This window comes from Leptinotarsa decemlineata, unplaced genomic scaffold, assembly GCF_025532065.1.
Source record: "Leptinotarsa decemlineata unplaced genomic scaffold, Ldec_3_MD MMD2_tig00026354_RagTag_RagTag, whole genome shotgun sequence".
Lineage (NCBI taxonomy): Eukaryota > Metazoa > Arthropoda > Insecta > Coleoptera > Chrysomelidae > Leptinotarsa > Leptinotarsa decemlineata.
In genome coordinates this window covers 15392568-15410144 of record NW_027412702.1, presented here as the reverse complement: position 1 = coordinate 15410144, position 17577 = coordinate 15392568, and the positions used below count along the sequence as shown (strand labels likewise).

The window sequence follows — 17577 nt, the reverse complement described above, 5'->3', positions numbered from 1 at the left end:
TATGTGCAACGATGGTAAAAGTATGTCATCAGGATTCACTAAAAGCTCATTTTTAACATCTTTACGGCCTGTATGTAGTAAGTGACTCACGCTTGGGCCACACTTTCTTTGTATAGTGACTTTTTCAGTCTTTGCTGTCCCACTCGCAAATAAAACAGCAAAATTTTGTGTAATCAAGCCGTAGTCCAAGCAAAAGTTGAATTTTCGAAGCATGTTCACTGTAATTTATTTTTTCAAGAAAAAACCTCATATTTTCTTAAGCCTCTTTCACATCAGAACCATGAGCAACCGGCACTGAAGAGATTTCGTTTCCGTTATGCAGCAACACTGCTTTAAAACTAGTTTTTGAGGACTCAATGAACAATCGTCAGTGACTTGGATATAATATTCAATAAATTTATCACAACAGAAATGTTATTTATTTCATCATCTGCTTTAGGTAAGTAAGGTTTTATTTCATCGTCACTATGTCGAAAATGAGAAACTTCTGTATCAGGAGAAAGTAATTTCCAGTCGTTTAATCTAGACTACAAAAGCTCAATCTGTTTTTAGACAGATTCAAATCACAAAATAGATCGTTTAAATCACTTTGTATCAATAAGTACGGTTCTTTTGAAGTTTGCGATCCAAAACTTGGGTCACTATCTTCATGAAAGTTATGCAAACTTAGAACAAGTTCCGGACTGAAATCCCAACTTTCTGGTCGATTTGGAGGCTTCGGCATAGGCAGTTCGGCACTATCTAGAATAGGTCTGTTGGCCGAAGACAAGTTTGGATACAGAATAGTATATTTGGACTTCGTTATAATGTCTTTTTTTGTCAAAAATAAATAACAATCACATACATGATCCTTTGGTTTTGTCCAAATAATTGAAATACCAAATGGCAAATGTCTTGGTTCTTGTTTAGCACAATGTCACACATGTCATACAACATTTATGTGGGACCCCGGATTTATCTTCATGCTGCATAGAAAATCCAAGATAGTCTAAACAGCCCTGTAAAATTTCGAAGCTGAGATATAAAACTTTATTCTCCACACACATTACAAACACTGTCGGGGATATTACAACACTCTCATAGCATATTTGTGATGTACCTAAGGAAAACAAAATGTTGTTTGTTGATGCAATAGTTATACAGCCGCCTAAATGACGTTATTCAAACAAAAATACGTATATAAGTTCAGAGATGAATATATAGCTGTCACAAAAAACTGGATGTGATTGAAAGAAAATTATTATATATTTATAATGAGGGTATGCCAACATAAACAAAAAACATCACAAAGTTCATGTGACAAAAACAGTGTTGACGTGTGTTATTAATGAAAGATTTTATCAAAAGATAACCTTTCCTTATATCATCATTTGATTATACATAAAATTTAAGTAATAACTCAAGCTTCTCTCAGGTTGAACAATCTCATTATTGAATAGTTCAAATCGTCTGAAGGAACCATTCATTCAGGCCAGTCTCAACTCCCTACATTATAGGTTAATGGACTGACACCCATCAGAAAACGACTACTCCCCTGGCTAATATCACGAAGGGCGTTGGATTATATACGACAGGTGTCAATGCTGCATAAGCTGTTGGTGATACAACTGCCGCAATAGATTTTCAATCATTGGAACACACTTGCAGACCGGTTTCGGGCTGTTTGGCCACTCGTCAGTGCAAGGTAGTGTATATCATCAACATAAAGTCGATGATTTCCGATAATTGAAAGTCGAATCCCTTCAGAGTACCTTTCCCCGAACTAGGCTGAAAATTTGTCATCACCTCATCTGCCTGTGAACGAGGTAACCAACCGCATATCCGTCGGATATAGTCCAACGCCCTTCGTGGTATTAGCCAGGGGAGTAGTTGTTTTCTGATGGGTGTCAGTCCATTAACCTACAGTGTAGGGAGTTGAGACTGACCTAAACAAATTTTTCTTTTGGATGGTTTGATTTATAGCCAGTCTTCAAGTATGCCCACTGACTATATGTGAGAAGTTGAATAGTTCAACTTAGATTAGTTTGAGTCATCACTTCTGTCGGGCGTTTCGACACGTTTTTTTTTTGATTTTCCAATGTCAATATAAATATTTTTTTTATTTCTTTCACTGTTGATTCCGAACAAAATGGAAAAGCATTTTTTAGAAAAAAGAACATATTCCACTTTTATAAAGAATATTTCTGAGAAATGTGCGTCTGATGAAATCCATAGAATTCATGAAACCGAACCCATGCACAGGAATCTGGAAAAATATGTTTACAAATTCTCAGCGCTTTTTGTTGAATTCATTTTATTTAACGATCCGAAGGATTCCGCCTTCAAAATTACCTCTCGGATGGAAAATCTCAAATTTCAAATCACTTCGATCAAGGGCTTTTGTTATTGACAAAAGATCCGGTCCATTCCTTCATTACGAGTATTTTCCAATATCATGAGCATCAATTCGTGATAAAGGAAACTTCAGCATTGCACAATTCCTGGGTGGACCATAAAATCATTTGCCGTGACTTTCACGATATTTCTAATTGCGAACATCTAAATTGCGTACACTTATGAGAATTAACAGTTTCACTGTTATCCGTAGGCTAGTTTAGGTTACAGGTTAGCTAAGTTTTTGAATTTTTTTTTTATTGAAAATGTGAGAAGATACTTCAAGAAGAAATTGATTCAGTCAATCAAAAATATACGCAATAGAAAATCTTTCAATAGGATCAATTGTTTTTTAGTATGTTCAAACATTCGGAGTCGGAGTCGGAGACAAAACCGTTAAGACTTTCGCGGCAGAGATTTTCAGTGTCACTTTTTCCAGGCTTGAAGGCCGTGGATTTTTGGAATTTCTTCCTAACGTTTTGCTGGCGCGAGTGGCTAGCTTCCTCAGGATTTATACATCCTGAGTTGAAATATCCGATGACTGGATATTACGGCTGCGTAATACGTATTCATGTTGACTCTTCAGGTAGTTTGGTGTGCTATTACTACTTTCATAGGTGTTATGTGTACATGTCTTTTTTTCGATTACCATAACCAAGCAATTTCATTGTAAAGTGTTCCACTGCACTTCTCTACAGAGAAGTGCAGTGCACTTATGCTAATATAACCTGTTGTATTATTATTGTTGATTAATTATGCCTATCTTCAAATTTGAATTATAAAATAGCATCGGCTGAACTTCGCCTTTCATCGTGTTTCACTTTTGAGTTTCATGAATATGTATTTTGAATCGATGAATGAGGTCCATTATCATTATTAACATTTTGCCTCAAGGTTATGCTAATTGGGATCTATCCCCAAAGCTCAGATTCATTTCGAAGGGAACGAAAGCATTATCAACGAATAACCACTTCCTCCACCGTGGGGTAAATGACCATTGGATCCGAGAATCATGTGACCTAACTATCTTGACACAATAGTCTGGATAGTCTGTGGAGTTAGGAGAGGAAATCTCGATATTTTATCAATTTTTTCTTCTCTTTTCAGACGATATTCTTCTCGCCGGGAGCTGATGATCTGCCCTGATAATCGAGAGAAACTACATTAGCCCTGTATGAGCCTGAGGGTGGAAAATGATGTGAACTTCTGTATCCATCACGCGACTGAGGTCTTGAAGACACCATCCTGGCATGCCATAAAGAACCGCTCAGTTCTCGTTTTCAGTCCATTCGACCTGAGACAAGGAAAGGTTAGGCGCTTTGATGAGCCGAGGTCTTCAATGTATTTAAATGAGACCCCATGCACTGGGTTCACTAGCTGCTCGGCAGCTACCCTAAAGAGGAATAATTCAATTCCTGCTCTCTCATGGTCGCGAACCATGTGTAAAATGAGATTCGATCCCCTGATGACTTTACAGGCTCCATCTAGTACCAGTCTGTCATGTAGACACTCCCTGTTGTCGGGTGAAGTAAAACCGTGAAATGGACTACTATAAAGGGTCTTTACGTCGAGTTGATACAGGCCCTCTCGGGTCACTACACCAAGCGAGTAGGGTGAGATTGGAACGGCAAATATATTTCTAGCAGCAACTTTGCTCTTCCCCGATAGTTCCCATGACCAGATATGTCGAAATTCGTGCTGATACTTGTCGAAGAGTTCTTTACTGCTGTTACCTATTGTGAGTGGAGTTGTTCCACCCCGAGGTGAGTAATCGCCTCTCTGGTATCCAGATGGTGCAGGATGTTTCCATCTATGAGCTTCACATCCTCTCCGTAGTCCCCACAGCATATGGTGAAGCGAGTCCATCAGAAATCGAATACTTGGTCAACTGCGGAGAGTATTCTTGTGTACGTAAACAAATTATAACAGGAATTTAAGCATATTGTTAGTCTGTAATTTTTAGGAATCAACAAATCTTGGCTTTTACGGATGAGAACGATCCGCCTCTCAAGGAACCAATCCGGAATCGGGTACTTTCCGTCCAGCAGTTAGTTGAAAACTCTGGCCAGATAGCGGTGGGTACTTGGTAGGTTTTTCCACCAATGAATCTCCAGCCCATCTAGGCCTGAAACAACAGTTCTTGGAACCCACAAGGGTTCTTTAAATGTTATCCGAGGTTATCGCATCATGCAATTCATGCATAATTTGATTTACTTTTGAAATTATTGGGATTACCGATATTTAGAGTTTCAGGAGCCAAACTCAATGAATGGAAGGTGTTTTTCGCTTCTATTCGAAACACCATCACCTGCAAGCAAAATGAGTGGCACTATTGGTGGTTGGAAGAACCTCATAAGCAGGAGAAGGAGGCAGTCTCCTCCCAAAACCTTGTTCATTCTGACGTCTATTCCAAGGTACCCTGACAGAAAAAAGGCGCAGTTTAGGTCGACATCCCGCAGCTAGGAGTATTTCAACTGAATGTCCAGCATTATTACATATTTGATGAAAATTTCCGTTCTAACCCTGGAATAATTTTTATATTCTTTGAGGAAACTTGATTTCCTCCTAGTATAACGTAGTCAAATTTTCTTAAGAAGTCAGGAAATTTTTCAAAAACCATTTTCGTTTATACTGCTTGGCCGCATATTGGGCGCCAGATGAACAGAACTGGTGAAGAGAAAGTTCCTTCACCAAATTTTTTGTGCAGAATTTTCAAAATAACAGCCAAATTTCTCCAAAAGTATGATCATAAAATCAATCTTTTTTTTATGTTGATTGGTCCTATCTAGATAGCGCAAAATTTTCGATCTCAAATCACAGAATTTCTTGAAAATTCGGTGACTATTTCAATTTTTATATGAAAGTAACTGTTTCAGGAGGGCTTTTTCTTACAGTTTGAGTCTGACAGTTACTTCTTTGCATGATCTACACATTCATGTATAAAATTACTATTTTAAAATTGATTACTTCCTTCCTTCATTTGGAAGACTGTCACATTTTTTCTATCAAGATGGAGTAGTGGAAACCCAAAAATTTCCTTTCCAAAATATAGATCTATAAGAGACAAGTAGCACTCAATATGGAGTAGTATATTTTAATGATATTTATATTTTTGGAAACATAGTTTCATGAATCTCACTAGTATTATTTATGAATTGAAAAACTGTATTTACCAAGTGAATCTGTTTTGTTACGATTCAAATTTTGTTACGACTCATTTACAAATTTTGTTACAGGGTTTTGGCAATGACTTCAATAAGGTATTGACAACAATGGAAACTGATATAATTAATCAGAAACAGAAGTGTTAACCTAATTTTTGTACTCACCTGTAGTCATATTATTCGTTGAGTTGTTATGCAGCATCATGATGATACCTGGAAAAAGTAATTATCATGATAAAATTGTCTCTGAATTGGCTTTATATATCTAGCAATTCGAATCAACATCATCGGTCTATACGTAAATACGGTGAAAACAAAAAGTCATATGTTATATTTCATTACGTCTAAAATAATATGTCGAATTTTCAATAGAAACACTTTCAATCGCTCATGATAAGATTGGTAGATTTTTACGTCTAGAAATCACTTTGAAGAAAAGATGCAATGCCTACACATTGCCAAGGTGTTTTTGAAATCAATAACACCCTCATTTGCAATTTTTGTGATTCTACAGAGTTGTGGAGTAAGCAGTGAAACTCCAGGGTTTTTAGGTTCACCGATTTATGAAGAAACATATGTATGATATATATATATATATATATATATATATATATATATATATATATATATATATATATATATATATATATATATATATATATATAATCTTGAACCCTTTTACCCTCAGGGTGTTGGGTTATCATTTTATTGTCGTCCTTGTAGAATCTTTTCTATCATGTCGTTCCAGGTTTTTTCAGGTCTTCCTCTTCTTCTCTTGTTTTGTGTTTTCGCTTCATAGATTTGTTTCACAGGTCTATTGTTTGGCATTCTCTGTATGTGTCCCCACCATCCTAATTGTTTTTGTTCTATAAATGAAATAATGTCTTCTATGTCTAGTTCTTCTCTTATTCGTGTATTTCTTACCTTATCTCTCCTTGTCACTCCTATTCTCCTCAGGTATTTCATTTCTGTTGCTTGTATTCTACTTTTGATTTTTTTTTGTTAGTATCCAAGATTCACATCCATATATTAATACTGGCCTATATATTGTTTTGAATATTTGTAGTTTTGTCTGTCTTGAAATTTTCTTTTATTGATGAAGTTCTTATTCATTGTATAGTATAATTTTATGGTTTTCTCGATTCTGTTGTTAATTTCTGCTTCTTGTCTTCCTTTTTCGTCTATTATTACGCCTAGATATTTGAAATCTTTTACTTGTTCTATTTTTTTATCATCTATCATTATATTTATTTCATCACCTTGGTTTTATCTTTGATTATTCTCATTTGTTTTCTCTTCAGTGTTTCATTCCATATTTTTATATTATGTTGTAATCGTTCTTCATTTTCAGCTATCAGTAGTATGTCAGTATCAGTATTATGCAAATGTTCCCACAGCTATCTCTACTCTTTGCATATTTTTGTATCCGATGCACATTTTTTTGCTATTTCTATTACATTCCTTGATGATGTCGTCCATGAAAATGTTAAAAAGCATTGGGCTCAATGATCCACCTTGTCTCAAACCCTCTTTTGTTTTGAAACCTTCTGATTTCATGTTGTTTTTGATAACATAATTTCTATTATTTCTATATATGTTTTTAATCATATTCATGGTTTTTTCATCGATATTTCTATTTTTCAGACTCTCCCATAATTCTGTTCTTGGTACCTTGTCGAAAGCTTTTTCTAGGTTTATGAATGCCAAAATGTGTGTGACATGATTATAAAAAATCCTGAATAATAAATACATTTAAAAAAATTGTTTACTATTCTCATTTGAATGCAATCTTCAGATTACAGTATGTTCAACATTAACGTCAACCCAATTGGAATGATTTCAACTCCAAAATCAAATGCGCTTGTCACATATCAACAGCACACTGATTTTTTTTCATCTATTTTGAAAAGATCGAGAACCTCAATTCTTGCAATTACTTCAGATCTGTTTACATATCATCATACCTAGGGGAACTAGGGGTATGATGGGGACGCTAAGGGAGAACAAGCACAAATGAAAAACTACAGTAAAAATCAACATAATCTTTTGATTTATTAATTGCACTTTAGTTTCTTCACAGAACATGCATATGAGTACTTCTTCTAAGTTTTCATCATCCATTCCCGCACATGCAGTATGAGCCCATCGCTCACAGAATTAACATTTCACCCAATTTTCGGTAGATTTCAGGTAAGTGTGGTTTGTATCATTGCAATGAAAACAAACGCTATCTTCTTGTTCTGAAGTTGGTGGCCTGGTCTTTCTGAAGTTTACTATTTTTGGTAGTAACGTTCTTGGATGATTTACTATTTTTAGCTGGAACGTCCTTTGATGAGTTACTTCTTTTAGCCGGAACGTTCTTTGACAATTTTAAAGCTTCAAGTTACTTTTTATTTGGAGTTAAGGTTATTACCGCTGTTTTACCTCTTTGATATTTTTTCCTTTGTTCATTTGAACTGTAGGTATTGACAATATATCTTTAGGTGAAGCATTTTCGAAAGTAGAAGTTAAATCACGGCAGACGGCTCGTATGGGAGAACGAATGTGCATGGTACTTCCTGCTTGCACTTCAAATAATTGTTAACAATCTTGTTGTGGGGAGTCAGCATTGGATAGTTGAACTGGCATACGTTGATTTACGGAAAGAACAGGTGCAAGAAGATCTTTTTGAATCGATTGAGTTTCAGGTGTACGAGTTGCTGACTCTGAAGAGAAAAGGTTTGCAGAACTTGACGGATATAGTATTTCAGGGGTAGTATGAGGCTCTATCTCCATGAACTGAACGTTGACAACGCTTGACGGGGTTGGTACTTCATGGCCTGGATGAGATACTGACTCAGTTGATGGAAGATTACCAGAATGTAATGAAGATGGTCTACCTTTTCGTAACTGTGTCGTGAGTGTCATAACTAGTTTCGTCCAAATTGAAAATTTTCCATTGTTCTTGTCTATATTAGGTTATTTGTTCTAAGTATTTGTTACACGATTGCACTATTCTTTATCTTTCCATAACTGCTTGACGTTTGTTTATCATTTTAAATCTAAATTATAGTTTCTTTATCCAATTCTGAAGAGTTTTGTCACAGCAGCTCACGTTATGGCCGGAAGTATTCAATTTCTTCCTTATGATTTCAATTGTAGGAATCTCATTGCTTTCGTAACAGTCGAATATTGTTTTTTTAATGATTTTATTAGATGAACATCTGAAGGTTTTGGTAATCCTACATCAAATCGCATCTTGCATTCATAAGATTTGATTTTGACTATTTTACGTACAGTTGAGAAAGAAATTTCGGTCAAATCTGATGTTGCTTGTAATAGTTTTTTCCCTCGAAACCAAACTTGATATGTAGATTCTTATATACATTGAAACATACTCTCTGTGTTTCAATAGTCAAACGCATTCGAATCGTATTCACTTGTATCGCTTTTTCGCATTGTTCACCAGCGCTATTAGAATCACTACACAGGAAAAAGTCTGCGTTGTTATCACACTCGTTATTACTATTAGTACTTGTCCAAGGACGCCACATTTTAAACAAACAACAAAAATTTTAGGTAATTATAACTTCACCAATATCGAATTTCAACACTCAAATCGCGATCAGTTCCTGAACTGAACATTGACAACACGACTCTTCTAACCATCCTCATATTCTATTGGTCACCGTAACATAACGTAACGTAACGTTAGTAAAAATTATCCAATACGAACCGACAATTCTTCAGTCCACGTGGACTAATTCGAAGCGGCATTATTTCTTTATATTGGTGTTTTTGGCCTTTGAGTTTGCCGAAGCTTTAAGAATTACTTTATCGGTAACTTCGACTATACCTCTAAAACAGGCGGGAATATCTACATATCTGTACGATATGATCATTTCTAAAAGATTATTCGACTTTGAATGTTGAAAACTGAAAAAGTTATTCAACAGAAGTTTCTCACACCCATTTCAATGATTTATTTACCATTCGTTATTTTTTAAAGTTCTGCATTTGGTACTCATATACCAATATAAAAGAATCAATGAAACCATTGTAATGATGGAAAATATTTATCATCCAAAACTAATGAAATCCGTTAAAAGTAGTTCCACTAAATTCAATTCACATCGTTACCAACAGAATAAAAGTGTTTCAAGATCAGTTCTGAAAAGCCTGAGAGATAAGAATGACCTACATTCAGATTTCGTTTATCCCATTCGAGCAAAATGTTTCTCGTGTTCCAAAACCGTAATTCTAATGCAGTTTTTGTGTCAAAATTTGTATACATGTGCAGATATCAGGAATGTGTTCCCGCCAGCATTTTTGCCGCGATAAAAAGAACTTTTGGCTTTTTAGCAACATGCAGATACTATTTCACATTGAGTCAGGATATATTGTGGTAGAAATGTTCAGTGAACCAATTAACGTATAACTAGCGTCAAACGTTAACCGTTTAAGGTTTATTGACCGATCGTTTATCAGAAATTTGTGGCATTCGATGTGAAGAAATTGTCATAGCGATATGCCACCTTATACGCTTATACGTATTCTATTAGGTGGTTTTAAACGTTTTATCCGATTTAATGTCATGTGTTTTAGCTACATATCTCAATGAATATTTATTTCACTGTATCGTGGTATATAACTAGCGTCAAACGTTAACCGTTTAAGGTTTATTGACCGATCATTTATCAGAAATTTGTGGCATTCGATATGTAGGAATCGTCATAGCGATATGCCACCTTATACGCTTATACGTATTCTATTAGGTGGTTTTAAACGTTTTGTCCGTTTTGATCTCATGTGTTTTTGTAGCTACATATCTCAATGAATATTTATTTCACTGTGTCGTGGTATATAACTAGCGTCAAACGTTAACCGTTTAAGGTTTATTGACCGATCATTTATCAGAAATTTGTGGCATTCGATGTGAAAGAATCGTCATAGCGATATGCCATCTTATACGCTTATACGTATTCTATTAGGTGGTTTTAAACGTTTTGTCTGCTTTGATGTCATGTGTTTTTGTAGCTACATATCTCAATGAATATTTATTTTACTGTGTCGTGGTATATAACTAGCGTCAAACGTTAACCGTTTAAGGTTTATTGACCGATCATTTATCAGAAATTTGTGGCATTCGATGTGAAGGAATCGTCATAGCGATATGCCATCTTATACGCTTATACGTATTCTCTTAGGTGGTTTTAAACGTTTTGTCCGTTTCAGTGTCATGTGTTTTTGTAACTACATATCTCAATGAATATTTATTTTACTGTGTCATTGTATATAACTAGCGTCAAACGTTAACCGTTTAAGGTTTATTGACCGATCATTTATCAGAAATTTGTGGCATTCGATGTAGAGAAATCGTCATAGCGACATGCCACCTTATACGCTTATACGTATTCTATTAGGTGGTTTTGAACGTCTCGTCTGTTTTAATGCCATGTGTTTTTGTAGCTCCAATATTCATTCTGTACATTGATAACGTCCATTTTTTCCAAATTTTGATTGTTTGTCTCTCTTCAGCTCATTAACATGATATCGTTCAGCGACTTTTGGCCATATTTTCTCTACGAATTCAAATTGGAATAAAGCGCTACCGAAGCATATCAGGCATTTCGCAATGATAGTGTTAATGAACGCACGCACTGTACGACGTTGGTTTGCGAAATGGCGTTCACAAACGGTGCGTGGGATGGCGGAAGAACTGGGAATCAGCTCCCATGCGGTTTTTGTATATGGGTCGGCAAGTAGTTTCAGGTGGGGTCCGAATACTGTGGGAACATTTTAACGGGGTTCAAAAAAAACAATTGTTAATTAATAAGAACTACCTATGTATTATTTCGTTTTCAAATCAAATTCTGAGTTATAAAACACAAGACCTAAAATTAATGTGAGAAACTACATAGACGGTCTTGAGCCAGTTTTTTACAGTTCAATTCTCGAGAGGAACAGCAAATTCGAAGTGTGTCTTCTAGGTAGGCGTCTGAACGATACTTGTTTTTCAAAACATTCATCTTTGAGAAAGATATTTCACATACGTATGCCGAGCCAAACATAGTGGACAAATTTATAGCTAGTTTCTTGCAATTATCATATTTTCCTGGGACATGTTTGGGCCAAAATTCTCCAGTGTATACCATTCACATTTGCAAAGACATATCTTGCAAATCAATTATATCCATTTGAAGTGATGACTTTGACAGATTAAACAACTATGCAGCCACATCTGTCCATTCTGCCGCTACATCAACTTCGAATGGCGATTTAAGAGATGGAGATTGCCCATCTCTGCAAAGTCTTGGAATCTTGTAGCAAATTCGTTCTTAAGATCGGCCAGAAATTTTACAAACACTGCAGTCTCCTTCAGAGTTTTTTTATATTCAAGAATTGTCGAAAAATGAATAAATTCTTGTCTTGCAATATCTTTTACAAAGATATCCAGCGTGTGACGAAAAGCAGACACGCTCTGTATCAGATCACATAATAATTTTGAAATTCTATATTGAGCGCATTTGAATATGTAACTAATCTTTTAGAAAAGTCACAACCAGCATATGACGCTTGTTTGCTATGAACTCAAAGTGCTTTGTCTATGCTGAAGAGCAGAATGAGATCTAATAAAATTATTCACCTTGACCAAGCTGTCCATCACTTCATTTATTGTAGCACTAAGTTTACCACAGAGAGCTACCTGGTGAATTATGCACTGATATGATATTAGACCTGGGTTTTTATCCCTGATTCTCTTTACTACAACTTTTTCTTTGTCAATCAGGGCTGGGGCCCTGTCAGTTGAAATCGCATATTTAGGTAAAAATGACATGTAGTTCAACCAATTGATGTTTCGTATGAGTGACAAAGATTTAAAGATATTTAAGAGATATAACTAATTCGCATAAACACACACGCACACACAGGCTAGAAAGCGAACTTGTCGAACCATATTAGTTGTAGGTACTTGTGAAACAGGTTAACTAGGCAACTTAAAATAAAATAAGTACTAAGTTAAATTCTATGTAGCTTAAAAATATCATTTTGATTATTAAAGGTGGATTATACCTCTTCTACGTATTAATTTATACTTGGTATATAACACAATACAATATTTGGCGGTCCGAGGTTCGAGAGCTCGAAAAGTGACTGCTTCACGATTTGAATAATCAACATAAATCATCACGTTTCGAGGTCTGTTCTTCTTTGCTATTGCACAACAAAAACGATTTTTTTATCGGATCATCTCGTGTGATGAGAAATGGATCCTCTACAATAGGAGAAGTCCAGGACGGGGACTTTCCGAAGGCAAAAACTCACTAAAAAAGACCGTGTCAAAACATCACAACAGAGTACTATGTTGAGAAAATCTACAAAATGTACCCAAAATTGCGTTAGTAACTGTTCAAAAAAAGAGCTCCGATGCGGCTCCACGACATCGCCCGTCTGTACGTTTCACAATCCACCGTGTAAAAATTAAAGGAATGAGCGTCAAAGTTCTGCCTCACCACCATACTCCCCAGACCTCTCGCCAACCGCCTACCATATTTTCAAGCACTTCGATAACTTTCTCTCTAGTATAACTGTCTCCAATCAGGACTAGGCGAAAACAACCTCAGTCGACTTCACCGGATCCCAAGAGCGAATTCAGTTGCTCTTGGGATCATCGGATCCCAAAGCAATCTAGAACACTCAAAGTACTCGAAAGTCTTTCAAAACATTCCAGAATACGTCGAAACATTCTGAAAATGTTGTGGAATGTTCGAAAATAGTCTGGAATGTCTCGAAACAGCAGATCGTTTTGGAACGACCAAGGGAGTTATATCGTGTGGTAACTCTCTATCTCTCATCTGTGAAAACGGTTCAAGTTCGAGAGGCATGCTTTTGTAGGTGTAGAGGCTGGAAGTTTCACTTTCTGATTCCTAACACGCGACAGCTGATTAACGAAAAAACAGATTTTAAAAAAGTTTTTTTTTAAACAGTTTACAATATTTCAGAGTGAATCCAAAACAAGCCCTTCCCCTAATCAACAGAAATGCACGTTCTACCAACCATCTCCTGAAGACGACAACTTGGTTTGTGAAACGAGCATCGAGAAGAGTATTGCAGCTCTGGTGATTGAACAAATCACTTGGTTTGGATGTATTCTACGCCAGAGGGCCCGAGGACCATTGCACAGCATTTCAAAACATATCGGAACAACGTCATTCCTGCACGTCGTCTTGATTTCATTCAGGTTGAAGCCCAACTCCCTTACCCTTTTGGCTGATCTTTGTCGAAGAAGGACAAATGGGTACATGACTGAGGGGATGTTGGCGGCATGAAGTCCTCAGACATCAGTACCGCCCTTCACGGGATACCCTTACCTGGCTGGGGTGGGATGGATGAAAAAACTATTCGTCCGTTAACGGGAAACATGAGGGCCTCATTCGACAGGGTATCGAGGCCTTCTATATCGGAAGGGGTCATCTACAGCATAATCCATAGCTTCCCTAACTAACGGATTTTCGTGAGTTTCCGTGCTATCAAAACCTCGCCGATTCCTCGACTGAATGGACTGCCGAATGGAAGGCAGCTTCAAATCTCTGCGGATGGCTTCATTCCGCACGAACCAAGGAGCATTCACAATCATCCCCATTAACATATTTTGTAATCTCTCCAGAATGGAGATATTATACGTCGCCCATGTCCTCAGACGCCTGAAGCATACATGACATTGAATATCGTATTGTAGATGGTAATTTTATTCTTCAAACTCATTTTTGATTATCTGTTGATCAGAGGGTACAGACTAGCTATCCGACCCTCGATCCTTGATTTAACGTACATAATGTGCGGGTTACAAGTGAGCCTACGGTCTATTAGAAGACCGAGGTACTTCATCCGCGGTTGCCAGTCAATCTCCCTTCCAGAAATTCTCACTTTTCTAGCCGGAGAAGATTTCAATTTTTCCATGATCATCGCCTAAGTCTTGTCCAGGTTCACTCGTATTTTTCAATCAAGGTACCAGCGCTCGAGGTCGTCCAATGCACGTTGCATGTAGACGACGCCGAGCTCCCGACCCATAGAAGACAAGAGGAGAACCGTGTCATCGGCGTACAGAGATATCTTCACACGCTCGGGCCTTGGAAGGTCGCTGGTGTAAAGTGAATACAGCGTCGGAGAGAGCACTGCCCCCTATGGCACTCCAGCGAGAATCTCTCTGTTGTCACACAGAGAGCCCTCTACTCTAACCTGAAATGTACTATTTTTCAGGAAATACCCAATCCACCGGATCAGGCCCCGAGGCAGGTCGAACGCGTTCAATTTGTGCAGAAGGCCTTCGTACCAAACACGGTCGAATGCCTTCGAGATTTCTAGTAATACAATGTGCACTTTCTTATTGTTATTCAGTAACTGGATGGTGGTAACTCAGTTGGTAACTCAGTGTAGTGTTCTCTCCTGAAGCCAAATTATTCATCGGGCAGAACATTTCGGTCCTCAACTTTTTCGTTAAGCCTTTGGAGAATAACTCTTTCAGCCAGCTTAGCCGCCGACGACAGTAGATTGATCGGGTGATAGTTCTGTGGGAACAGCGGGTTCTGACCCTGTTTTGGGATTATGACGACGATCGCATGCTTCCACCTTCTGGGGAAGTATCTGAGAGCCAACTAACTGTTTACAGTTCTACGAACCTACGAACAGTAGGTTTTCGACGCAATTTTCCGGAAGCCTCTTCAATAACTTATTAGTTATTGAATCGACCCCCGGAGCTTTCTTGGCCTTTGCGGCCCTGATGTAACCCTTCAGTTCTCCCACAGAAGCTGGACGGATGTTATTATCGTCATCTTCCCTGTGGATACGGTGAACCCGGTCTTCCAACAACATATCGCAGTCGATGTCATCATCGTCGTCAACGTTGAGCTGAAACTGACGTTCAATCGTGCCAGCAAAGGCTAACGCTTTTTCGGCGGGGGAGTAGCACACTCCGAGCTCTCCGTGAAAGAGAGAGCAGTCTTCTTTCCCTTGAGCCTATGGGTGACTCGCCAAAGCTCGTCATCACCAGGTTCCAAGCTCTTTCCACCTTTCGTTTCGATGATCAATGCTGGCCTGCTTGACTTGTGTTGGCCATCCTACTTGCCGCAATTGTGTCACCTGGGAAAAGAGTTCGGAACAACGTCATATATTTCAATCCCAGAAGACTAGAGAAGCTCAGAAGTTATTTTGATTTTGATGCTTTGAGATTCTATTGGAGGAAGCTTTGATACAAAAACAATATATTTTATATTGTATTAATGCACTACAAGCAAGAGGAAACAGGACTTATGCCAGAAAATGACAAATTATCCGATGTTATGTTGCTTATTTGCGATATAAAACACAAGAAAGTTCTGAGCTCACTTGATATTGTTTTGAAAACAGAAGAGTTATTGTAGAAATTGATTTCACAAAAACAATGGAAAAGTGCAAAGGAACTAATGACTCTTGTCAAGACAAGAATTAAGCTCATCAGGGACGAGTTACCTCAAAAATCCACAGCTACCAATATAATGAGGCATATTCTGAAAGTTATAAGGGAAGAGTATGAGTCTGCAGCAAAGAAAAAATGTGACGATCAATCTCTCCATCAGTTAGTTACAGCACATCCTAATAATTTACCAGACTACTCAGATTCGGTAACTACTTTAAAAACTAGATCACCTTACCGAATATAGGATTGAGTTAGAATCAAGCGCTGAAAATATAGCAGCCTAAGCGTAAGAACACATTCATATGGACGAAATTATTTCAACAGTTGGGAAGTTTAACATTGTGGAAACAAGTCAGCTGCTGAAGATAGAGTATTCACTGTAATGGTAGTGGAAGCTGCACCTCTGTATAGTGGCCACATGTTGGTGTCAAATATACGTATTCATACAAAACATCAAAAAATCATATACATGAACTTTTTTTCAAATCACTACATCCATTAGTGAAATCGTTATGAAATTAAGTTCGGTAATTTTTGAGTTTATCGCGTTCGAACAGACAAACACGGCGAAGGGCTTCAATGGGCTTGTTTCATGCTATTGAAAATGATACTGGTTTGCTTATAGACTGATTGAGTTGGGGGTATATTATACTTATCGAGTCTAATCGGTCACAATACTTCTTTATATTTGCAGCAATAAGAAAAATTCGAGAAGCAAGAGTTTAAATTGGCCGCGTGTCTGTTGACCAATAAAATGGATCGTGTCTACAGCGGTGTTGCCAAGTGCCAATTATTTTAACAAAAATACCTTATGAAACATTAGAAAGAGACCATTGTCTCATACATCCAAGAGAGATAGCTGACTGGGTGGCAGTATGGCTAATCTAATATATAAAAATGGATATTTGTTGGTTGGTTGGTTGGTGATGAAACTTGACATGTATAAGTAATTTTTCATAGAGAAGGTTTTTAGGCCATCAATTTTTCTGCAAGTCGCCACTAGATGGCGCTGTAGAACAATTTTTTGAAAGCACTGTTCTATAAAGCTACGCACGCCTAAGTTCGTTGATTCTGATTCTGTCAAAACATTGGAATAGCAGCGATACATTAACATAGTACTAATCAGTACTACAACTACTAAATTCTACGCGGGCGAAGCCGCGAGCAACAACTAGTCTGATACATAAAAATGAATGTTTGTTGGTTGGTTCGTTTGTTGATTGGAAAGTGATAAACTTCTACATTGCTCAACCGATCGTGATGAAACTTGACATGTATAAGTGATTTTTCATAGAGAAGGTTTTTAGGCTATCAATTTTTCTGTAACTCGCCACTAGATGGCGCTGTAGAACAATATTTCCCAAGTTCGTTGATTCTGATTCTGTCAAAATTTCGGAACAGCAGCGATACAGCAACATAGTACTAGTATATAATATATAACGTGGAATTTCTCATTTTTGGTTGGTGACATAAATGCATAATTGATTTATTAGGGTTCATGAGCCTTCGAGAACCATTTAAAAATATAGCTTGTTAAATTCTATTCAGAACCATGGTTTGCAAGTACATTTGATTTCATATGGAGTAATTTTTCATGAATTCAAA

The 17577-nt window shown here is 37.2% G+C and overlaps 1 protein-coding gene and 1 pseudogene across 2 annotated transcripts in view; one reads left to right on the top strand and one right to left on the bottom strand.

The window, feature by feature from the left end:
• Pdfr (Pigment-dispersing factor receptor) overlaps positions 1–17577 on the bottom strand; it is a 204470-nt gene that overhangs the window by 103510 nt on the left and 83383 nt on the right. For both annotated transcript variants that reach the window (XM_074184423.1, XM_074184422.1), the window contains exon 2: positions 5703–5750. In XM_074184423.1, the coding sequence (XP_074040524.1) occupies positions 5703–5750 (48 nt within the window). The remainder of the gene's footprint in view (positions 1–5702; positions 5751–17577) is intronic.
• On the top strand, positions 15792–16474 carry LOC141486368 (translation initiation factor eIF2B subunit beta-like; annotated as a pseudogene).